This window comes from Strix aluco, chromosome 11 (assembly GCF_031877795.1).
Source record: "Strix aluco isolate bStrAlu1 chromosome 11, bStrAlu1.hap1, whole genome shotgun sequence".
In the NCBI taxonomy this organism is placed as follows: domain Eukaryota; kingdom Metazoa; phylum Chordata; class Aves; order Strigiformes; family Strigidae; genus Strix; species Strix aluco.
The window spans coordinates 20,099,053-20,123,235 of record NC_133941.1 but is presented as its reverse complement, the minus strand read 5'-3'; the positions used below and the strand labels follow the sequence as shown (position 1 = coordinate 20,123,235).

Sequence of the window (24,183 nt, the reverse complement as noted above, 5' to 3'; positions counted from 1 at the left end):
GCTTCAGTCTCCACTACCAAAAGTGATATTCATGATACAAGGTGACTTAAAGTATGCTTGGTAACACTAGCTGTCAAACACAATGAAGTAAAATGTAGCTTTGCAGATACACTCCTAAATAATACTCAAATTGAGGCTAAGAAAACAAAATTGATAGAATATACTTCAAACACTGCATTTATTACAAAGGTGCATAGAGTTTATGCCATTTCTTTTGAATACTTACATTTAAACTACAAACAACATACAAAGCTAGGTTACAATATGTAGTAAAATCAACAATGATTATCTGGTAAATTCAGTACAACAGAATATTCTACTGTATTTAATTTCACAAAACATTTCTGAAACAAAGGCACTTACAGAATTTAAAAAAATTAACATATACTCTTTCAATAGTTAACATTTTAATTCCATTCCCCCTCCCCTACAGCACTGTGGATAGCAAGTTTGACATGAAGGCAACAGCTACTTGGACCGATACATCAGCAGTGCTTAAACTAAACGTTTATGGATCAACTTCTCCATCTTTTCTATAACCATCCCAATCTCTTAACTATACGCAAACAAGTTTCAACACGCTGTCGGGCAACAACTAAATAAAATTTGGTCCTACTCATTATTGTTAATGATGATTAATACACCAACAATAAAACATCTGATTAAGTGCTCCAATTATGAAGCGAGTGGACCTTTTTCTCTTCCTTCAAGAAGTTTTGTAACTGAAGTAGTAATACTACTAATAAAGTAGTTCCTTGTATATTAACGATTCATCTCTTCACTTGTATATAGCTATCATTAGCATATGTGTAAATTTTCAGGCTCCCTAAATTTTCAGGCACCCTATCCCTCATCTCCTCCCACTGCTCCACATACAGTGGCATTTGGGGCAATTTATTTGGTCTGCATAACATCTACACCAAAACTTCAGATTTAGGGACCTCCGTTACTGTTGCCACTTTACTTTGCTTCTGTTTTTTCCTTAGGGATGATGGCAGATGACCGAGACAACTTCTCACAAAACTGCAGATTTTCCTTTCATAACCAAAACACAACCCTACTAACACTGCCATGAACTGTATGCTTTATCCCATCAGATGGAGGAAAGGAAAAGCAGTGCAGAGTAACAACCTCATGAAGCCCAGCACTAGAACACTGTACCTGTGCTCTGAGCGCTGCACGGCAGCTGCGCTTGCTGGCTGCATCTCACTGGCCAGATTCCATCCAGGCAGCTGGCTAACAAAGGTGCTGGAATAGTCTCTGCCCTCCTTCTATATGAATAAACACAAATGGTAGGATCTATAGCAAGGGAATTATTTCTGCAGCTATTCAGTGCCCTCCCACACACGAAAATCCCAGATTTCTATTCATCCTCCATACAGGACACATTCTCCATTTTTGGTTGTTCTCACATAACTCCTAACAGTGTAGTGAAGCATTGCCCAATTCCTCAGCTTACAAGGCAGGAAAGAGGAGGAACACACAGATACAGGCCACACATGCTCTGTGAGTGCCTCTTGGCACCATTTCACGCTATTGACGTATTGAGAGGTGTAACAGAGGGACAAGGTTGTCATGAATCTCAATGCTAAAAACTTTCTACAAGTTTCTTCTGAAATGCCCTGAAGAATTTATTGGAAAAAAAACCTGGAATAACCCAGAAGTAGAAGCAAAAATCAGGAAAGAAATAAGGCTGCCTTTGACAGCAGCAGTTTCCATCCATCATATGAGGTAACACAATGCCACCATCAATGTTTTTCAAACAGTAACATGTTCCAAATGTAGAATCGCAGGACAAATGGCTTAATGGCCTCTCTAAAAAAGTAACATCAGTGTATGAGATATGTCAGAATTATTTCAATACGTATGTCACAGTGATATATACAACAGACTAGATAGCTCTACTGAGGAATAACAAATTGTATTTCAATGTTAGAAAACATAAAATTGTAGAGGACACTAAAAAATATCATGATTAGTTCAATCAGTACGAGGTGTACAGAGCCAAAAGCCTTGCGAACACTGGTAACAGTCACGAGGATGTCTCAAGACATTCCATGACTGCAAGCACTACCTTCTTGAAAATCCACTACCTTACCATGACCAAGCCCCATCACTCTTCCTTTCCCTGATTTCTCATTCTCTGCTCAGCTTTGTGGGAATGTTGAAGACAAAAGGGAGGTTTAATCTCTACTGTGTGTTGGGCTGGGATTTCTTATCTCCCCCGCATATTATTATTCAAATGCAGACTGAGTTTATAAAGATCTATCATTCCTAGGTTCCTGCCGTCTACAGTTCCCACTATAGACAATGACAAACCCTAAGCATTTAAAAACCAAAATCTATTTCTGATATCCCATCTCTCCTGTAAAATAAATTCCTTCCCTATGATGAGACAGGACTGAACACTGGCAGGTACTTCTGGTTAACAAATGATTAAGGTGCTAATTTTTCTTTCAAACTCATCAAAAACATATAACTTCAGTAAGCTTGTCCAATAATACTTGGACAACAAATACTTGCCCAATAACTTTTATGAAGAATTCTCAGGTTTTCGTCTTTTGATCCATTTTGTTCTAGTAAGTGGCAGAGAGTTTGGTTTTGTTATAAATTTCTAGCTATAAATTAAAATGGCCTGAGAAAACACCCAATGAAGGCACAGTTTTTAAGCCTTAAAATTGGGAAAGACAACAAGGAAATTATCAACTCATGCTATTTAACACAGAAAAATGCAACTAGTCCAAAGACAATTAAACGTGGTTTGCTACCCCTTACTGAAGCAAATGAGCTTCAAAAAAGGAAAATTCCCTTTTGAAATGTATTACATTGTAGTTTACTTAACAATAGTAACTTCAAAACAAGCAGAACATACATAACATATCAGGTAGTTTCTTAGAGGTTAAGTTTTTGTGTTTTAATACTGTGCAAAAGATTGCTACAGCTTTGGGTGTTTGATAATGCTCATATTAGACCATTCCTTTCAAAATTATTGCACAGCAAATATTATTGTGGTTCTTATTTCTGAAGTACTCCTTCTTCATGCTTTTCTCATTGTATATAGAACAAAAATCTCTTTTTGTATTTGCTTGAGGTATAAATTAACAACTTTTGCAAGAAAAATACTCCTTCCTCATACTCAAAGCATTTAAAAAAAAAAGATACTGAATTAACTTTCACTTTACTTAGACAAAAAGATTGCTGTCTTCCAGAAAAATATACTACAGTTGCACGGTGTAAACAGCACAAATTATACTTTAAAAAGTTTTGTATGCAGAAGCACAGAAGATGATCTTTTCAATAGGTGGGCTTCTGAGGATCCACATAAGCAGGGTTGTAAGGGGGCTGGCTGATTGGGTAAGGTGCTCCAGCACCAGCTGCAAAAGCAAAACACAAGAAAAAACAGATTTGTAAAATTTACATTCTGAATTCTACACGTATAATGGCAACTTCTGTTCTGAGCACATGGTTAAGAGGATCAACTTACCTAGCACCTCAACTGGACTTGAGAACAGTTTGTGCTAACTCATAAAGCACCCACGTTTCAAAAGTAAGATCATAAAAACCTTTGTTCTTGTGGTTTGGGGGTTTTTTGATGCTTAAGTGTACGTGTGTATTATGGCAGCCATGAGCACACAGTTAGCCTTCAGGGGAGAACACAGTCTAAAGAAAAGCAACAGATCTGGTCCAAAAAATACAGCCAGTGGAAGTCAGAGATGCACAAACAACAGGATATACCTGATAGTATGCAGAGGAGTGAAAATAATCCACTGGGCAAAAGAAAAAGGGCTAGAGAAAGCATCTTAAGATTCCTTTAGGGAAAATGCTTTCCTGGTAAGTGTCAATTAAAAAATTAAAAGGGAAAAAAGTATCCCACTGCTACCAAGCACATTAAAGAGTCTGACTTGTATACTAGATGTGTATCACTCAGAAGATACCCTCATTTTCTAATATTCTGAAACAAGCTGCTCTCAAGTGGCATCTTCATTTTCAGGTCTGTCAAACAGCACAAGTTAGTTCAAACAGCACAGCACCTGATCAGATTCCTGGAACGTATAAGTGTGGTTATCTTTTGCTGATCTTGTAAAGTGAGTGGGTTTGGCTCTTGCGTGACAGAGCAGGTATTCTCTCCCTTGCATGGGACCTAATTAAGAGATTGCCCCTTGGTTAATAGACAAGAGAAATAAAGAAGAGCTCTCGCTTTGAGGCATTCTAAGCTGGCAACGGGAAGTGCTTCGAGGTTTTCCCAGAAAAAAAAAAAATATTTTAAGAACTAACAAACCAGCAACAGTTTGAGAAACCAGAGAGTAGGAGAAGCAAAATGACTAGTTTATTGGCTCCTTCACAGGACAAAGATGAAGCCAAAGCACTTTGGGATAATCCCATAAAACCCACACCTTCTTCAGAGTTTACAACAGAAAAATAAAGTCAACTGGGTTGCCAAGTCAGTGTTTTTACACAGGGGGCTAGTTTGCACATTAATAATGTGCAATTTCTAACTGGTTTACAAATGCTTAAGACCATAAACAGCCATTTTATACTTGAGCTGTCATGAAAGTTACTTTCCAAGGGCATTATCTACTATTCAGGACTACACTTTGCTTGTTACTTAGAAGGATGAACGGTGTGGTTTGTAAGAGGGCTTGAAGATCCCAGGACAGGTAACAGCCTAGTTTTGGCCTCTCTGAACAGCCAGGAACCAATTGTTCAGAGAACAGCTATTATCAGTGGAAGTGGGAGTAAGTAATAGCAGCAATAAAGCTGCAAGAAAACAGTGCTACGAAAAGAAAAGCAGAAGAAAAAAGATTCCAATAATTCTAACTGCTAGTCATTGGTAAACTTGCCTGAAGTTGGTCAGAGACTCTGTATTCTATAAACATAGTGATGAACTACTAGGAAATGCCATCTATGTGTAGACTGAAACATCTAGCAAATATCAGATTAGAAAGAGTATGTAGAAACACCCAACTACTATACCTATGTTAACTGGACTTTGATTTTAATATGGTATTTCAGCTGAATTAGTTAAACATTCTAGTGGATCCACTGACAGTCCCACATACCACCAAACATTGCCAATACAGCTCCAGCTACATCTCCTCTTGCAATCTTTAACATAGAAATGGTGATGGGGAAATTTCAGCAAGAATGAATCACAGCATCCACCATAACTTGAGTTTTACAGAATCTCTTTACATTTACATTAATATAGTCATAGAAAATAATAAATGTAAATAATACAAGATCGGCTCCAAAGCAATCATCTCTTTAGGCATTTAAGAGATGAAGAAACACTGAGCGCTGCCTTACCTGCCACCGTTTCATGATAAGCTGGGGGTCCCGATGGCTGCATAGGGTAAGGGGGAGGATACTGTGCAGGGTACGGTGCTGCTGGCATTCCCGGTTGTGGCTGGATAGCCACAGGCTGATACCCTTGATATGGGGCTACTGGGTAGTTGGGTGGCACGCCCTGTTGTTGGGAATAGGGAGCGTGAACCACTGTAGTGGAAGTAGTGGTGGTCACAACAGCTACAAGCAAGCAAAAGGAACACGGTTAGTGCTGGTGGTTCTAGGAGATCACCTGGGACAGCCAACAACAGTAATGTAAAAAACATTCTCTCAAGATCAATTGCTCACTTCAAAATCTGGGTAATTTCATTTCTGAAGTTCCACGAAAGATTTAGAAATGCATGCCTCAATATCTTTCCATTGATCTCAGCGGCAGTGAGAGCCTTCACATACTGGGATAGCAGCCAACTTACCTCCTTCTTTCTCAACCACAAAGAGCAAAGAATTTTTTTCCTGGACTCTTCAAAAACCAGGAACTCAATCCTGCAGCCAAGCTATCTATCACTTGGTATGAGACTGAAAAAACTGCTCCTTTTTAAATGTTATCTGCTTCTAAGGATTAAAAGCAGATTACTAGGTAAGGAGCTTCTTACCATGACTGCTCAAATGAGCTTCCCTTTGTATGTTTTCTACACACTAATACATCCATGTGTCAGTAGGTCTTTCTCTAAATAAGAGTCAGAAAGGCAAATACACATTAAGTCCTCGATTTTTGTATGAGCTGATGTTGGATCATTGGTTCACATCTCTTATTGGAGTAAGGGAGTTTTAACACTTTCTAACAAACTGCAATAATTTGTTTTCAAGATCTCCTTCCCCTTTATGCTACAATTACAGACTTTGCTCAAGATTACACTGGTACAGTCCTGGGCCTTTGATGTATTTTTCAGGTATATTTTTAGGAGACTGGGAAAAATTTTAAATTTCATCCTATCTATCCCCCGCTTACCTAAACAAATAAACTACAAAAAAACCAACGCCCAACACCCTGCCACCCCTCTCCAAATCCACACAATGGGGTGGTGGGGAAAGAGAACTTCTAAATGCTTAGAAAATACTCTAAAACATCTCTCTGCAACTTCACTTTCTGAAGTGGCTTATATGCTTATTTTTAATGTTTAGGTATTGCAACTTGTAGCAGAGAGGTAAGGCAAGATTATTTTCACATTTTATAGGAACACAATTTTACAGGGGGGGAAAAAAACCCCAAAACAGAAAGTCTTGTTCAAAGATGTGAAAAAAAAAAAAAAAATACAGGTACTTACGCCGTGGTCTTCGACATGCTTTATACAAACAGCAACACGAGCAGGTGAGGCACAGAATAATAGTAATTACAATCACTGCAAAAACAGTAACTCCAATCGCAACGAGGGTTCCAAAACTGCAAAAAAGATACCACCAGAAGCAGTAAGAGTCTTTCCCACAAATCTGTTGCTCTTTAACTAACCTTCTGCAGCCAACACATTGCTCTTCCTCCAATTTTTTACTCTTACTACTTCACGCATTTGAGTAAGAAACAACTGTCAAATGCAGTGCTACATGACATCAGGTCTGCTAAATCAGTGGAAGCTGACCAGCCCCTATCAAGGAGCACGCTTCCCTGTACGTGAAAAGGGCCCAACATGAGTCTTTGACCCCTCTCAGTTTAATGTCACTGTGAGTCTTGTTATTTTAGGGCAACTGCATGTCCCTTCATGTATTCCAAAAGTTTAAAGCGATAAGGTTTCAAAATCACTAGTCTGATGACTTCATTTTTCAAGCATTACTTGACTGCTCTGAACACAGAGGTAGGCATGACTGAAATGGAGCACCCCAGACTTTGGGGTGACAGCAAGTTCTTTGTATATTTGTAAGACCTCCCAGGCCCAATCCCAGGACAAACACAGTACTGAGCAGACCTCTCCGTGCTGCAGATTCTTGGCAGGCTCCTTGGCATTTGTAAACAGTTGTTTTAGCAGTCATGTTTCACATGGTTTGAAAGACCTTAACTTCTGCCACCTTTACTGCAACAATTAGTATGTTATGCTACATTATGGGAGACAGAAACACTGCCTAAACCACCAAAACCTAGTGTAGAAAGGCCAAAGATTACACCAGCTTTAAACTCTGTAATGAGTATCAAATAATAGAGGCATATGTAAAGCTTCTGGAGATAGCTGTTTATAAGTTCTGTTTACCACACAGGGAAGAAAAGGTAACTCTGCAAAGCATTAAATGCCCAATGACAATTCCTTTTGAAGTGTTAATTTAAAGGATTTGTTTCCTACAGCCTGAAAACAATAAAGCCCTTCTTCCCTAGAAGCCAAAGTCTCCAGCATTTTTATTTCTTATAAAATGCACCACACATCAGTTCTGGGAACAATTGCAGGAAGTAAGTTTTAATGAACAACATGCTCTAAAGTAATGAGTAGAGAGCTGGCTTTATATCCATCCTGTTTTTGCTTCTTGAGAGATTTTGGCTATAGAACATTCTCATTTTTTTCCTGCTCAGCTCCTGTTAACAGCTTTAAACAAAATGACACATCTCCTAAACCTCCAACAATTTTCACTTGGCTACCAAACATCCATCAAATGTGAAAATTGTTTTTGAGTATCAGACACTGAATGGTTAAACCACTGAGGTAAGAAAATGTAAACGTTCTATCCCTAGCCCAAATTCAGAAGACCTGTCTTCTAGAGCAACTTAACCCTCGGTAAGCTGGACACTGAACAACTAGAACAGATTCAATTTAAAATGCATTTTTTCCCCCCTAAGAGAGGATCCATCAATTTCATTCTGTTTCTGCAACAGCTAGAAGAAAAAACTTGGGTCAAATCTCTTTCAAGAATCTCAGCACGGATTTTATCTAACTATCTAACTTGTGTATTGATTTTGTGAAGTACTAAATGTAACGCCATGGGTTTACTCCTCAAGTACTATACTGTGGATTGCCTGGGGTCACTGCACCTAAACATTACATGTAAAACAGGAAGCAGGAACTGCTGCAGCCTCCTGAAGTCACAGAAGCCATGCCAGAAACGCTGCCAGGAAAGCAAACAGATGATTGCAACACAGCTGCAAAATGCAAAGATGCACGCATGGTTTGTCAAGTTGATTTGCACCTTTACAGAATGTTTTCCCTATGCTGACTTGCACACACAATGTATTCCTAACCACACCGCTTTTAAGTGCTCCCCCCACCCTCACGAGCATTAGTTTCACTTCAGCACAGTAAGTTCACAACCAGCTCATCTCCATCCAAAAATCCCATTTCTCTCAAGCGTGGTATAGAAAAGGAAGATACAAATGCAATTTCAAGGGGTGGGGGGTGGAAGAGAGATAAATATGCACAATGATACCACATCCTGAAACACAGGCTGCCTCCTGTCCATGAAGCCAACAGCAAACATACATCAAGTTAGTTTGAAAACACAAGCCGAATACTTATGTATGTGGAAATGGATTAGATTTAAAAGCGACCTGGGGAATTTAGATTAATTATACAGGGTCCTTACTAGATACTCATTATATAAACTCATACATACACTTGGAGAAGAGAGAAGCGTGCACAATGGATTCATACATTAGACTTAACCATCTTGATTGCAATGTTCACAATGAACAGCATGAATGCCTGTGAAAAACTACGGACACCTCTAGAAACTGCAGGACAACAAATGTTAACTACAATTACTAATTGTGGAGTGCCAACAGCATTTTCCTTGCTCTTGTTCCCACTTCTGTATCAACCCTGAGAAAGCTCTCTTGCTAGGGAAGTTAACATTTCCATTACACACAATTATTACCAAGCAACATTAGCAGAGCCAACAAAAGAAGAGTCTTCTTGGTTCTTCCTCGAGCTTCTTCCCCAGTAAAAGAGGAAAAAATTTGTTTGCTAGTGAACTATGCCAAGGAAAAAGATTCTTGTGTCAAGGAAAGAGACTAGGCCTGACAAAGACAATTAAAATTCTTCACTTCTACAATGAACCTCTTTGAATTTTAGGAAGGCTGGAGAAAATCAAATTTACCTAAGAAATGGATAAAACAAAGTAGATAAATGTCTACTCATCATAAATACACTAGCACAGCAGGAAACTGGCAGGGAGCCCTTATCTTTCACAACCAAATTCAGTTCTGATATGACAAGAGAGAAAACAACGCAAGTCCATCTGCAGCCAAGCTGGCCACCAACAGATAAACATTCATCTGTTTGAAGTATGGGCTCCATTTGCTTATTTGTAATAGTTTTCTGCTCCCTGAAACACATATCTCATTCCATATTTACCATCTCTAATAAGAAAAGCGACAAAAGCAAAGCTCAGGAAAAAAACCCCCACCATATCCTTATTTTCACCAAGTTGTTAGAGACATCCTGTGCATTTTTGTAATTTGCCTGTGTTTGCTAAAATGACAAGACACGTATTTAAAGTACAGGTGTGTCAGGTGTATACAATCTAGAGTGCGGTTCTGTGTTTGTGTGCGTAAACACTGTGATTCAGTTCTACCCACTGCAATACTGTGTGATTACTACAGACCAAAATTATAAGCCTTCAGAAACAGCCCAGTGAGTGAAACAACAGACAGGAGCTGGTTCTTCCCAGAGTTTTCCAAGGAGTGTACACAACTGGATTACTGGAGGCATTTTTATCACCTACTTTATAGCAGAAGAGTAATTATCCTGCCAGTGCTTGGGCTCACGCAGACTAATGTCCTGAAACAGCAGAAGGTAGCATGACACTTACGGAAAACAAAACAGTATGTGCTATCAACTTGCTGCATCAACACTCTCTCTCAACAGCGGAGGTCTTCAAAAATATTTTTTTTTCATAACAATTTCTGTTGATAATCAAAACTAGCAATACTCTTTTGGAATATCTGAATAGTCAGGCACTACCTTACTGTAATAATATCTGTTCTTTTACTGCCCAAAGACTACTACCCTGAGCACTTCCTGAACATTCAGTAATATCCCACTAGTAAAACTACTGAGAAAATCCCACTAGTAGAACTACTGAAAGAAGCGCAGGAAGGCTACCGGTAATAGATGATGTTACTCAAGTGAGGCCAGAATGGTGCTCAGCATACTTTACTCAGTGAACCAGCTAAGATTCAGGAGATAAGATATTCCAGATACTGTATAAAGGCTCTCTCACAGTGTGCTAGCTCCAGAAAGCCTATACTCCTTTCTTAAACAAAACTCTTGCTTAATCTTATTGCTTTCACTTGATGAATCTGTCTAAAAGGACTCTGAAAATATTTGTAAAAAAATATATTCACATTAAAAGATAATTACCAACTGTTAGCATTATACATAAATGAAAAATAACGCACATGAGGGATTGTAGCTTAAAGATTCTTCCATTGAATGGTTAACCAAGCAAAAAAAAAAAATCAAACAAAAACCAAACAAAAAAACCCCACACCTTACCCCCTGCATTCTGCAAACAATGTCAGAGTGCAGAAGTCAGGGTGGCCACAGCACCAGATCAGAATGCTCAGCTGGCGTCACAGTTTGAACACGGGTCTCCAGACTCCCACGTTATATATACCATAGTCTCTAAATAAAGCACACTCTGTTATAAACAGCTTGAGCTCATTCACTGCCATTTCCTGCTTCCTTCTCTTCACATAAGAGGTAACTTTTGCCAATAATTCAATAGAAAACAAAATTAAGAACAAAACCAAAGCTAACAGCAGTTTTACTGCAGCAGTGATAAATTGCAACATCTTATAAAATCCATGGGAAGGTAAATATGAAGAGACAGCTCCCTGCCCTTTCCTACCACCACCCCTCTCCTTCCTTGCCCTACTCCACTGCTACCCCTATTCTCTCCTTTGGAAAGCACTAAATTGCACATGTAATGAGCATACCTCACAGACTCACCCTACCTTCAAAGTTTTCTAATTATTCAAAACATGTATCAGTTCACATAAAGGGACCTTGATTAGTGCCCATTTTACCCCTTTTGGTACTGAATGAGATGCAACAGACATATTAAAATGGGAGAATCGAATCTGGGATCTAAATAGTACTATTTGTAGTAGGTAATTCTTAAGGCAGTTGTTGTTCATATGGGAGATCTCAATCTTAAACACTGTCAAGTGGAAATAAAATGTAAAATGCTTTAAGTGTATTTAAGGCCTTTTAAAATATCCAAGTTCTAATTCCAGCAATATATTTTTAAACCTCCTTAATAGTTTGATCACTTAATTTGGCAACATTTTGTAAGCCCTGCTGTAAAGAAAGTTTTTGCACATTTATGCATTCATGACAATGGGACACACTGCAAAGTTTGTCTTTAAAAAAGAAAAAAATATCTAAATGAACAACAAGACCGCCTAGTTCTGAAAAATTAGTTTAAGCAGCCCATTTGTTTCGCAAGTTTTAATCTATTCCAAGATTTGTTCCATGCTACAAGAAACATGTTGGCAGGGTCCTTTTCAAAAGCATGGCTGCTTTTAAAAACAAACATTTACAAATACAAAGTTATGGCTGTAACACAGGGTGGTCTGGAAAGACTTCAGAAGATAATTAAGGCCATTCCTAAAAGTCTTTACAAAAATTGAGTATACGCATATCATTCTTTACTGCTCAAAAAAAGGATACAGTTCCCAAAAGTGTGACAGAATGGTAAATGTCCAGACTTGCCTTGACTCAGATATAGGGCATAACCAAACAAGTCTCCAGGCTGAGATGCTTTCTTAAGCCCAACATTTTAGTTACAGCCATACAGTGCCACATACTGGCTCTAAAGCTTAGCAGGAAAATAAACAATAAAATTTGGGGTTTTTTTTCTAAAGGAAAAGCAATATGACTTCCCAAGCGTCTTTCAGAGGGATTCGTTTTTACAATTTTACAAACAACACACTTCCTCAGTTTACTATTTTAGCATGAAGATTTGAAACATAAGAACCACTTTGCTAGAGACTCAAAAAAGACATTTACTATTACACAGAAAGCAAACTCCTGTGAGGTTAATACAGGAAAACATTAGCATGACTTTAACACTTGACAGACTGACCAGCCTATTTTAGCACAGCTGGGTTTTGAGCCATGGGAGGTTGAGCACACGCAAATCAAAATATACACTGCAGAGTTAAGTCCAGGTGCAATCACAGCTAATTGCTGGTGCCAGCCATGGCCTGCTCCAGCCATTTTACTCAGGGGCCATCTCCCCAAAATGAGATCTCTACATGATCAAGAAGTGTCTAAGAAACAAGGGCCCAGTGATTGCCATGGTCGGCAACAGGAAGCTTAAGATACAGACTGAATTCTGGTGTCAGAATTATGAAATCTTGATAACTGGCAGGTTTGAGTAACTGCTAAGTCATTTTGTAAGCTACACAATGCAGCAATGCATGGGCTGGAACTGTGATGTTTGTGTTGGTCTTTCAGACAAATGTTAAGTTAGCACTTGAGAGTGTCCCTCCTAGGGTCCTGCCCACATACAGTTCCTTAACATGAAGAAAATAGTTTAATCTAATTTTGGCTAACCCATCAGTGCAGTACCAGCTCAAGTCATCACTAACTGTAAACTGCTGAACTGCTCTAGCATGGACACGTTAACTGCCACTGAAAAACCACTAAAACTTATCAACTTTCCATAGTTTTTTCTGAGTACCCCCAAAAAGAAGGAACATTTGCAGCAGGAGCCCCCCCCAAACAATCCCTGGGACACCTCTGCTTACCTGCAGTCTGAACAACCCTGAGTTACGTTCCCCAGAGTCAGCAGCTGAGCACAGCTCAGTGACCCTTAGGCATCAACCAAGTCAGCTCTGGCATGAGAGTCAATACTAAAGCAACAACAATAATGCCATGGTAAGCCAAGAAGCCCTGCAACTGCAAAAGTGTTATAGAAAAAGAGAAGACTTTTGAGGAGAAGTTTGCTAAATATGTACTGAATGGGTCCTTTTTCTATTTGTTCAAATGGGAAGCTCACGTGGGTTACTTTAAGCCCAAAATAATAAACTTGAATTTCACACACAAAGACCTCTTGAAATAAAGCTAATTACTGCTTTTTTTAAAGACACAACTTCTCAATTTTTTCAAGTAACACGTCACAGGTTTAACTCAACAAGTTCTCAAACAGCCTATATAAGAACGTGGCAGGGAGGGAACTTCCTGGAGTTTGTGGTTTTACTCAAGACATCTGACACCCAGATCCAACAGGTTATTATGAAAGATGTATACAAGCATCTCTTCTTGGTCTATAAACAGTTCACTTGTACTAAATATGTCTTATTTACATAAATCCCTTTGTAATGCACACTAAAAATACAATTTTCCAGGAAATCTACTATTGTACACTTTGTAGACACTTGAGAATAATTGCTATAGGTAACTGGTACATTAAAAATATGCACGTAACACGGGGAGACGTCAGAGCTGCATTCAGAGGGACTAAAGTCTTTCATCAACAGTGCAAGAATTAACACTGCAGCTTCATGCAAGTCACAAGACAATTTCAGACAAGTCCATTGGACTGTCAGCATAAAAACTTCCTTACGTCCTTAAACACAATATAAGGCATTTGCTTCTACAGGCGAAAAATTAATTTAAAATACTCCTTTACTAGCAAAAAGAGAATGTAGATTGATTAGAGGCACAGATATTTAAGGCAACCAAAGTGAGTCAGTTTCCCTCCTATCCTTAGAATCTCAGTTCAACAATACAGGATGCTACCCCCCACCCTAATTAAAATTTGGGACCAACTTAAAGGCAATGGGAGGGATTTTTCTGAAACGGTTAACTGAATAATAATAATAGAACAAGTTTAACTGAAAAAAATTAAGTACGACAGAAAATTTTCCCCATGTAAACAACTGCAATACCATGGAATTTGCTACTGCCAATACCATACTAATTCTAGAAAGCAGATTTAAGCGACTAATTAGGAACTAACTTGGCAACACAGTTAAAGTTTTACTTAAAACTAAAAAAAAAAAGATTTTTTTCTGGTAAACTGCAACCTGGTATATGACTTGCCAAAAACAATGAAACTGAAATCAAAGGAAGCTTAGACTAGGTTACACCCACCAGCTTTCCTTACCATATAACTCAGCTCTTACATGAAACACACCTTTTCTTTACCCACATTACTCATACGTGATCACATACATAAAAGTTAGAAACACTGTGTTCAGGCAGGAGCCAAGTTTAAACTAGGTAAATTAATTATCCTATACTACTATGAACTGACACGCTGCCTCACTCTCCCTCTCTTCAGGAGAATTACTCATCCAGCTGTGAGGATCATCAAGGAAAATCTAACACTGCACAAATAAGAACAGACCTCTGCAGTGGAGGTCACATCTGGCTGACCACTACTACTCCTTTTAAATGGCAGTCATCATTAACAAGACCTTTATAAAAAAACCTCACAAAAGTAACTGATGACTGGTTCCTTCCACAAGCTAAAAAACCAGGGGTTTTTAAGTTTACCTCTCAGTGGAATTGAGAACCACAAATCATGCTAGTAAACAGAGAGGAGTATCACATTAAGAATGAATGGTATTAAATGTTCTTAATAAAAATACTTTGTCAAAAGACCAATCTTTGAACAATGCTAACTTCCTGAAATGTCCATTTCACGAAATAAAATTAGTTTGTCCATTTCGCAGAAGACCCCACAACTGCAGGTTCAAAACTGCATTTTCTCCCGTAAAGGAGAGAAATGTCCTTCTCAAAAAGGACATTTTCCTCCTCCCGTACCAATATATCTATTCTCCTCCCATAACATATCTGCAACACAATCTATCACAAATACATCTTGTTACACCTCAGGCCACGGCTATTTTATGGAAGTATATGAAATGGCAGACTTGGAGCTAGCTTTAGAACCCACATGCTCAAACTTTCATAGATCCTACTAAATAACAATCATGGTCTTTTAACCATGTTTTCAAAGAAAGATTCTCTGTTTCTTGGGCTACAGGGCCCTTCTCTAAGGGTTACCCTGCCTGCGGCTGCTTTGACAAGCTCTATCCAGTGTCAATCTGTATGTTAAAAACGTACTGTTTTCAGAGTTAACACTGTGTAGAGGCACAGCAAAGCCCACAGAGTTAGAAGAGGGAACACTCTACCCTAGTACGTACTTAACAGTCACTGAAGTACACACCCACAGAAAAATTAACTCCTGAACGTAATCCAGGTGATTAATCTTGCTGTGTCTCTGCATGTTTAGGCCAGGTTGTCTTGGGTTTTGCTGTGAAACAGCCTTTTGTAGTTAGAAGAGCACGCTAACCTGACCATGCACATCTGCCTCTTGAGCCAGGACAACATTTTTCAATCTCTCCTTCCATCTTGGTTTCAGAGCAAATGAACCTGCACGAATATTAAGCCCACTGCCTGAAGCAGGGAGCTGAGGAATCATTAATGGCAGCTCACAACTGCTTTGTCAGCTTTAAGTAGCTTCTTCACTGAGAATACAGTGAACACAAAATCAAATGCTCTATAATGCAAGTTACAATTACAAACTGTGTAGGCTTATTTATATTTACTTTTCAGGCTAGTAAAAAGTATAGAACAATTTTTTTAAATAGCTTCAAATCCGAATCTCAATTGTTCCTCAACAAGAAGCAGACATTCCTTGGTGAGATTAGCCTGTGTCTGAATGCAAGCCTCACAGAACAGGCTCTGTATGCAGTTTAACTCACTTATTATAGAAAATATTAAAGACCAGTACCAGGAGAGAAATCCTCTGCTCATTAAATAGAGGCTGCTTACATTTCTAGAAGTTCTTTTCCAATGAATAATCTTTGGAATTTGTTTTCTTATCATTTGGCAACCTATTACAGATGCTGGAGCATCAAAATATACTTGTAAACTGAAGTCCCAGATAGTGACAGGGGAAGAGAAAGAGAAATGGGCTATAGTTCAATATCACAGTATTTTTACCTTGTCTATGGAGAAAACATATGCTTAAAAACACCTAAATTGAGAGACAACAAATTAGGATAATCGCATCTTCCACAGTTAGAAATTTACTGTTTCTGACAACTTATGTACGTAGCAGACGACTGCAGATGCTGCATTCGAATCAAAGGCAGGCACAAGGACATGGATTTTCTCCGCTCCACAAAAGGAGAATGAAGTCACAAGACAACACATTGATCAGCCCATGACAAAACCCGAATAAGTGCATCCCCAATCTAACAAGACCGTTCTGTCTCTGCCAGCTGAGGCTTCCCAGGAAGACTGTCATTCTGCCTCCCTCTTCTCACCACGTAAGGATGAACAGCCTTTTCTCAAGCATTACTGTATCTGTTACACAATCCACTGTAACTTCGAGGCAGAAATTAATTCAGAAACAGAGTCCAATTAACTGCGTACAAAGACAGTTTGAAGGTTCATTCCCATTTAGAAAGACTGATATCAGCTGTCCCAACTATTTATTTTTTTCTGTAACTCTGATACAGATGTTCTGAATTGCTCCACCTCCTTAAACACTCAAATACTTCACAATTAGTTGAATTGTGGATATGAGTCATCTAATTTCCTTTTCCAGTAAGGGTCACTATTGGAAAATTGGCACACCAAGGCTAAATAACCATGTTACCAATGAAAATTGTAACAACTGCTGTTCCAGTGAACCAGTGCTCTGCTTTTTGCTGTTTCTTAAAGCAATAATACTATGTACTGCAGAACAAAAGGGGGGGAAAAACCTAAATTAACCTTACTGCTCTCAATCCATCTCTGAAACCAGAACAAAGCAGGGGAAAATTCACTAATCTAATTAAAAGGGGAAAAAAAAAAAGTGAAACACCTTCCAGTAGTAAATCCTTGCCACAGGGCGTTCATTAGCAGCAGAAATTGTAGAAATTGCACATGGTCATCTTGCATGCAAGGAAAAATGGTAGCAAATTTAACATGTTTATGCCTACACTCTGACCTAAAAGCTGTGAATGATCTTTAAGGATTGATCAACAATAGAAAAATCCTGAATCTGAGTTAAACGCTGACTTTTATAATTTTCCTAAAATGCTTACATTTGCTTCCAAAACGCAGTGTTCTGGGAAGCAAAATGCTTTCAAGTACTTGAAAGTACATTATTAAGACACTCCAAAGAAATGTAATCTGTTGTCTTTAAAATGGCCAAAACAAGATTATAGGGTATGAACTGCTTGCACTGTGAACTACACTTGATATGGTTGCCCAAAGTGCCTTGCACCTCTGCCTCAACAGCACTTAATAATCAATATTAATTACTGAAAGATATTAACATTAAAGGATACTAATAAAAAGAAACCTACCAAAAACTGGTGCTTTGCTTGCACTTCTGCAGAAGACCTCAGAACGCAGCAAAAAAAGCAAAAGCAAGCTAAAAATTCCTCAGCTAGACACAAAGAAGAACATACACACCACCACTAACCCTTCCCTAACACTGTCCATAGAATCAGAGTGTAATGGTGGCAAGTTTTCCAAGCAGGGAGAAGAGACATCCCAGCTCACTCAGCCTGGTGGAAAGTCCACATGCAGTTTGTGACAAACCCTCAGGGAGGTGAAAATCCTTTTTTTTAAACCTCACAGAGGTAAAAAGCCAGGATTGATGAGCTACGTGCCAGAGTGGTAACTCGATCTAGGAATAAGCCCAATGCACGAATGAGGAATTAAATGCTTTCTGACCCTTAATGCCAGGAAATCATCATTTCCTCCTTCTGAAGAGTAGTGTCAAAGGTGGTATTTGCAACTCATGAGAAAGAACAGGGCACTAAAAGTTGCCCTTCGTTGCGACTCCTCCTGTTATAAACTGTTCAAAGACTATGCTCATCTTGCTAGGAGACACAGAAATATCTCAACACATATCAACCCTCCTCTCCACACAGTAAGCTGTTAAATAAACAGAGTCATCAAGAAACGATGTAAAACTTGTCTTTGAAAAGAAGTGGCATGAGAGGGTGGAGTATACCTTGCAGGCAGAAACCAGGGACAACTCTTGCAGAAGGAATACAACTTACTGCTTTGTTTAAAAAAAAAAACCAAACAAAGAAACAAAAAAACCCACAACAAAACAGTAACAACCCAAAAACCCCAACACATACCACACAAAAGCCTGGGCAACTCTGTAATGAAACAGAAACCTACCGGGTGGCCCACTCACAGTCACAGAAAGTCCTACTCACTCTCATTCCTGATGTTGAAACACCCTAAATCGAACACCTGAAGTCATTAGTCACTTTGGAAAGTTCTGGGATGTGCTTTTCCTCTGGAGTCACATCCGGGTGGCTTTTCAAGGGTGATATTTCTGTGAATAATTGCCATCTCTCTATTAAAATTGCCTAACCAGAGAGTAAGTTTGATGTTGTCTAGGCCTTTGCACAAGACATTTAATTTTTCAAAGCTGTAATGTAAGGGAAAAGATAAATGACCTATTTTCTGAAGGTGAGGCATCAGTGATTTTCTCTTTTTAGACATTCCCTAGTTGAAAACAAAGATAATTAAAGCAACTTAGCTGCTACTTGCCGAATGTTTTCTGCCATTTACAAAGATACCTTTGTGGACAATGGGCCTTGGTTACAATTCCTTTAACGACTGTGCAGGGCCTTTGGCTTTGTTGGTTTGTTTTTTAAAAGACTATATTCTTTCATTTGCTGTGCTTTTTAATAACTACGTTTGCTGGCATGGAAAAAATGCATTTATTACATTCTATATTTAACCTTTCTTACTCCAGCAGATTCAGTATCTCTGCAGCCCCAAAGAGGTGGAAGTTTTTTTCTCTCTCTCCACTAAAAATGCATCAAGAATGAACGCTGGTTGCGAGATGCGGCTGACGCCCGCTGTACTCCAACCACGCATCTGAAGATCCGTGGCAGCTCCACCAGCCTAGCAGAGAAGGGGCATCCCTCCTCTAAAATATTAGCTGCATCAACCGTTTCCTCGTGGCAGACTGCTGGCTCAAACGAGACCAAGGCTCCAAGACGTTCATCTACCCCCAGGGCAGCGCTGCCACGGGGTGCCTCTAGCCAGGCTGCCTCCCCAGCGCGCACAGAACGCGGGGCGCTCCGCGCAGCCCTCCCGGAGGACGAGCTCGGCCCCGAGTCCCCTTTCCAGGCGCGGGGCCCTGCCGCTCACACGGCCCCGCTCGCCAAGGGCTACCGCGCCCGGCGAGCCCCCTCCCGCCGCGCCGCGCTCGCTTACCCCATGCTCGTCGCCGCCGCCGCCGCCGGCCGCTCGCCCCGCCCCGCGCACGTCACGCCGCTCGCCCCGTCCCCTTAAAGGGCGCCGCCGCGACGGCCGCGGGCTCCCGCGCACCTTCCGCGGGGGCGGGCGGGGCGCGCTGCGGCTCCGCCTGCGGCGGAATTCACCCTCGTCCTCCCCTCGCAGGCTCCCACGCTGGGAGAAACAGCGGCGTTGTACAGCAGGGCTCGGGTGACCGCCAGTATGGCACTGACTTAGAAGAATTTATTTTGCCCGAGATTGAAACAGGACAAGAAATATTGATAAAAACTACGTGCAAAAGATGCTAAAAAGACAGGAAGTACCCCAGACAGAAGCAGCTTGTCTTACTGAGCCACTGTGGACTTAACCTGTCAGTGTGGAAGGGCCTAGAGCACTGTGCTAAGGCTTCAGAGGACAACCTCCCCTCCGGACATAAGAATCCCGACTATTACTGTCATGGTCTAAACAGCAGGATCTAACCTCTTCCTCATGTCTCCCCATCTTCAGGTGTTCTGACATGTACACGGAGATTGAGTGCTCCACACACAAATAACTACGTCTATAGTTTCACATTCTGTTGGCACGCACTGATCACACAACGAAGAACCTCTAAATAAATATCATTTTAAAAGCTGAGATTTTGCACGGCTTACCTGGGGCCAGAAGAAATGTCATCATCAGGGTCCGAAAAAAACTGCATGTAATTTATGTTGCTTGAGTCAGAGGTCCTGTAGTAAGAGAATTCATCTCAAAAATGGAATTTACGACTTATTCAAGTACCTAAGTTCCAAATGGCTATGAAAGGTAATGTACACTGAGAAAGAGATTAATTTTGTCATCCTCGAATAATTAAATAGGGTAAAAGGATTTGAAAATGCTCAAGAAAACACACTAGTTCATGCATCGATTTGTCCACCTCATTGTTCCCATTTCACAGGTCAGTTACACACATTAACACAGATCCCTGACAGAGCCAGATATAGAGCTGAAAGGTCCCTTTGCAAGTTTTTAACCATTAAACTGTGTATTTTTGTCATTTGATGACAGAATTATGATCTGCTGTATACATTGTTTGCCTCATACCTTCCATCAAGCAGATTACACTGAAATTGTCGTTCTTCACCAAATTTTAAGAACACATCAGAGCAACAGTATTGAAGCATGCAATCTCCACAGCAGAAGTTGGGACAGGATTTTGCAGGTTGTGCCTTGCCATGACGATCAATATATGCCTGACAATCCTCACCCAAAACTGAAAAAAAGGCAAAATCCAATAGTTGGTTACTAAAGAAATAAGCATATAAAGTCTCTTTCTCATACTGACCAGCTCACCTAGGTTAGCATTTAAATATGTTTCAAGTATTTTGGTTGTGTCTTACAAATCAATTATATCCTTTAGATTAACCAAAGGCAAATACTCCTCGCACACAAACTATCTCGTCTTTGTTAAGCAGCTCTGCCCAACTGTTCACACATACATGAAGGACTAAGCTGCATGCAAATATACTTAAAAGATGCCCTGTCTGGTGATACTCTGTTCACTACATCTGCTAGTGGCTACCAAATTACTGTAAAGACTCAAAGAGCAACATGACTAGCCAGTTATGTTAAAAGTCCCACAGAAGCCCTAAAATCAATTAGAAAAAAACATTAAATTTCTCCTAGATATTTGACTTGATGTAAAAGATGCAACACAACTGCATTCACTGTAGATTTGCATTTCCATATGACTGGGTCGTTTCTACCTGTTGGTTTGTTAACTTCATGGAAAATCCTGAATCTGTTAATCCACGGCATAAAACAGAGATGTCATAAACCAGAGATTCCTAGGACTAAAATCAGTTAAGTGGCATCTTCCCATTGCAAGTGTCAACCAGTGCAGCTACAATGGTAAGGAAATGGAGACGTTCATGTACCAGCATGGATTGCTTAGGGGACATCCCGTGTTTTTCAGCATTGCATTGGGCTGATACATTCCTTAACACACTGGCTGTTTTCTCTCTTTGCCCTCTCAAACCTGAACGACTGCAGTGTGAGAACAGTGCATTAAGAGCTTCCAACCATCACATAAAAATACTTCTCAAAGCTTAAGCAAAAAGCATTTCCCAAGAAGAATCTTTAGCAAGACTATCATTACATTTTTCAGTGATAAATGCTGCAGTCAGCTGGTTTCTATTCCTCATTTTCCTTCTTATCACATTATCACCTTAACAAGATATACCCGGATATATTGCTCCTAAACCACACTCCACCCAACAAGCTCAAATTACTTCAGGTATAGTTGTTCAGAGAAAGCAAACAAGAACAGGCAAAGACAAATCATGTTCCTTCAGAAGAAAAGCAAAGGGTATTTCCTAGAGTATTTAAACTGATTTTGCCATTTGAAAACTCAGTCTTGACTCTCTGGCACCAAGATATACCTGAATATTTCAGCCAACATTAAAAAGAAAAAACAAATGTTCTAAGGAGTTAAATGTTCATTAAACACAAAGAGGAACTTCTCCCATACCAATACGACAGTACTTCTGCTAATGTGTTTACACATGCTTATGTCTGGTCCACCAAAGTTTTCCTCTGCAGACACATAATGTCACCTGACAACTCTCTCCTTCCTGTATCATCAATGAGGAAATAATAGGTAGCTAAACTGATTCCAAAATATCTTGTGAAATTACAAACAAAAGAAGGCAACCAACAAAATCACTCCCTCCATCCCGCAATTGCGCTACTGCAGCACAATAAAATAACAGAAACCAAAGGTCTAGGGCAGTTCTCAGGAGGCTAAGCTGAGCCAACAAGGGCCAAGCTCACCAAAAAAGAAGAATGTGGCTCATCTACTTTGTTCCTCTCTTCTTCCATCAGCTGTGGCACCCGCAAGACTCTTCCTGAACTGATTCAATTCACCAGCTGATCAGCAGATCAGCTAGGGGTTTGTGGGACTTTTTTTTCCCCAGCTGGTTTTCTGCCAGGTTAATGATCTGAATTACCTCAGAAGAGGTTCAGTGTACACCTAACCCACAACAACGCAGGTGCAAAGGCTCAGGGAGGCAGAAATTACTTCCTGTTTTGGTATTCCTACTACTGAGGGGTTCATCCTATCCTGCAAACAGAAGCCTGATGATTTCACACAAGCAGTACTGTAAAAAACCCTTTAACAAACTGATTGAGTTCCATCTCAAGAGCAGAGATGCTAAACTATTCCCACTGGAAGTCCCCAACCATTCCCAGAAGAAAACTTCCAACCCCATTTATTCAAGGCCAGCTTGCATACAGTTACTGCTTTAGCTCTGTCACTGTGAGCCAGCTTAAAGAATCCTTTTTCTAGTGCTCACCCTTCCAAGTACTTACACATAAAACTGACCATTTCAGCCACGCTTTAGCTCAGCCCTCAGACAAACTGTGATCCTTTACTACTCTAAGTTAAATGTCCTCTTGCATATCTACTAAAGATCACATTCACCTTTCCTGCACATCTGTGCAGGATTTCATCCATCAGATGGATGTTGCCACTGATGCAATACAATAACAAGAGAGCTTCTCCTTACTGAGACTTCAGCTGGTAATATCCTATGATCACATCTGCTTTTTGTCAACACATGACAAAGTTGGGAAAGACTCATGCTCCATCCTTTAAGCACAATAACACGGCTACAAAGAGAGCTGCTGAAAAAAAGTTATCAATGTTAGCACCTGATTGCTCTGCACGGACTCAATTATCAGATCAGTTTATATAAGCATTGCTGTCCATACAATATCATCACTTAACACCCAAGTATTTATCTTATCTTGCCATAAAAGGCTAAAATTTACTGTGTCGGGGGTGAAAAGGCGAAGGTTTTCAGTGGGATGCATCAAGAGTGACTGGCAGCCGCTTTGTGGTGTTCTCCCCCAACAGCCTTACCTGAGGTGTACCACAGCATTCCTTAGGTGGGTCCGCACAGTGGTTATTAGGGCAGTAACTGCTGCTGTCCAGCAACGCACACCGGCACCAACAAAAACCGAGCTCACCGCCAGTGTAACTTTTCTCTCCGTGAGCCCCACTCGCACCAAAGCCGCTGTTCAGGTGCGGGCATCTCCCGCGGGACGCGCCCACCGCCTCTGGGGCGGAGCTGAGGGGTCTCCGCTCGAGGCCAGGGGATTCCCCGTGCCGGGGGCTTCGGCAGGGCCCCCGCGGGGGCCGCAGCCCCGGTCGCGGAGAAGGCCGGCAGGAATCCCCAGACCCGCCTCAGAAAGAGCCGCCGGAGCCCGCCAACCCTCAGGGAGAGCCGGACGCCCCCACGGGCCCCGCCCCGCCCCGCTCGCAGCACCCGGCACCCCCCGCCCCTCAGCCGCCACCCCGCGCTCACCGGCCGCCGGCAGCAGCAGACAGAGGAGACCGAAACCGAGGGCGCTCCGCCACGTCGCCATGAGGGCGGCCGCTTCCCCTCGGGCGGGCGGGCGGGAAAGCGCGGGACGATCCGCCGGGAGAGCGGCCCCGGGCAGCGCCGCCGCGCGGCGGAGGGAGGAGCGGGGCGGGACGAGGGAGAGCGGGGCGGAGCCGGCTCGGCGCGGGAGGAGCGGGAAGGGAGCGGCTGGAGAGGGGGAGAGCAAAGTGTGCTCTAGAGGTATGCTGCTGCTGGCAGCGCGGAGCTCACCGGCCCCAGCGCTAGTGTGGGGCAGTCCCAACCCCCCAGTGCCCGGGGGCACTGCCCCAGCACCA

The 24,183-nt window shown here is 41.0% G+C and overlaps 1 protein-coding gene across 3 annotated transcripts; it reads right to left on the bottom strand.

Moving 5' to 3' along the window:
• Window positions 1-161: 161 nt before the first annotated feature.
• SHISA5 (shisa family member 5) lies at window positions 162-23,950 on the bottom strand. Of its 3 annotated transcripts, none has more exons than XM_074836573.1 (6): window positions 23,831-23,950; window positions 20,568-20,736; window positions 20,138-20,212; window positions 6,612-6,727; window positions 5,308-5,526; window positions 162-3,374 (listed from the first exon to the last, which is right to left on the bottom strand). In XM_074836573.1, the coding sequence occupies exons 1-6, from the start codon at window positions 23,889-23,891 to the stop codon at window positions 3,295-3,297; spliced, it is 720 nt and encodes a 239-aa protein (XP_074692674.1). In that variant the 5' UTR covers window positions 23,892-23,950; the 3' UTR covers window positions 162-3,294. The 3 variants fall into 3 exon arrangements, with proteins under 3 accessions (XP_074692674.1, XP_074692675.1, XP_074692676.1); XM_074836574.1 differs by lacking the exon at window positions 23,831-23,950 and adding an exon at window positions 23,386-23,419; XM_074836575.1 differs by lacking the exons at window positions 20,138-20,212; window positions 20,568-20,736; window positions 23,831-23,950 and adding an exon at window positions 19,464-19,512.
• Between the last annotated feature and the right edge of the window lie 233 nt (window positions 23,951-24,183).

What these genes read in the sequence shown, in the direction of transcription:
- SHISA5 (XM_074836573.1), bottom strand. Translation starts at nt 23,891, where the DNA reads ATGGCGACGTGGCGGAGCGCCCTCGGTTTCGGTCTCCTCTGTCTGCTG. An exon ending in AGCATGTCGAAGACCACGGC is followed by an intron (nt 5,527 to 6,611) that starts GTAAGTACCTGT and finishes GCTTGCTTGTAG; the next exon opens with CTGTTGTGACCACCACTACT. An exon ending in TTATCATGAAACGGTGGCAG is followed by an intron (nt 3,375 to 5,307) that starts GTAAGGCAGCGC and finishes TTGCTTTTGCAG; the next exon opens with CTGGTGCTGGAGCACCTTAC.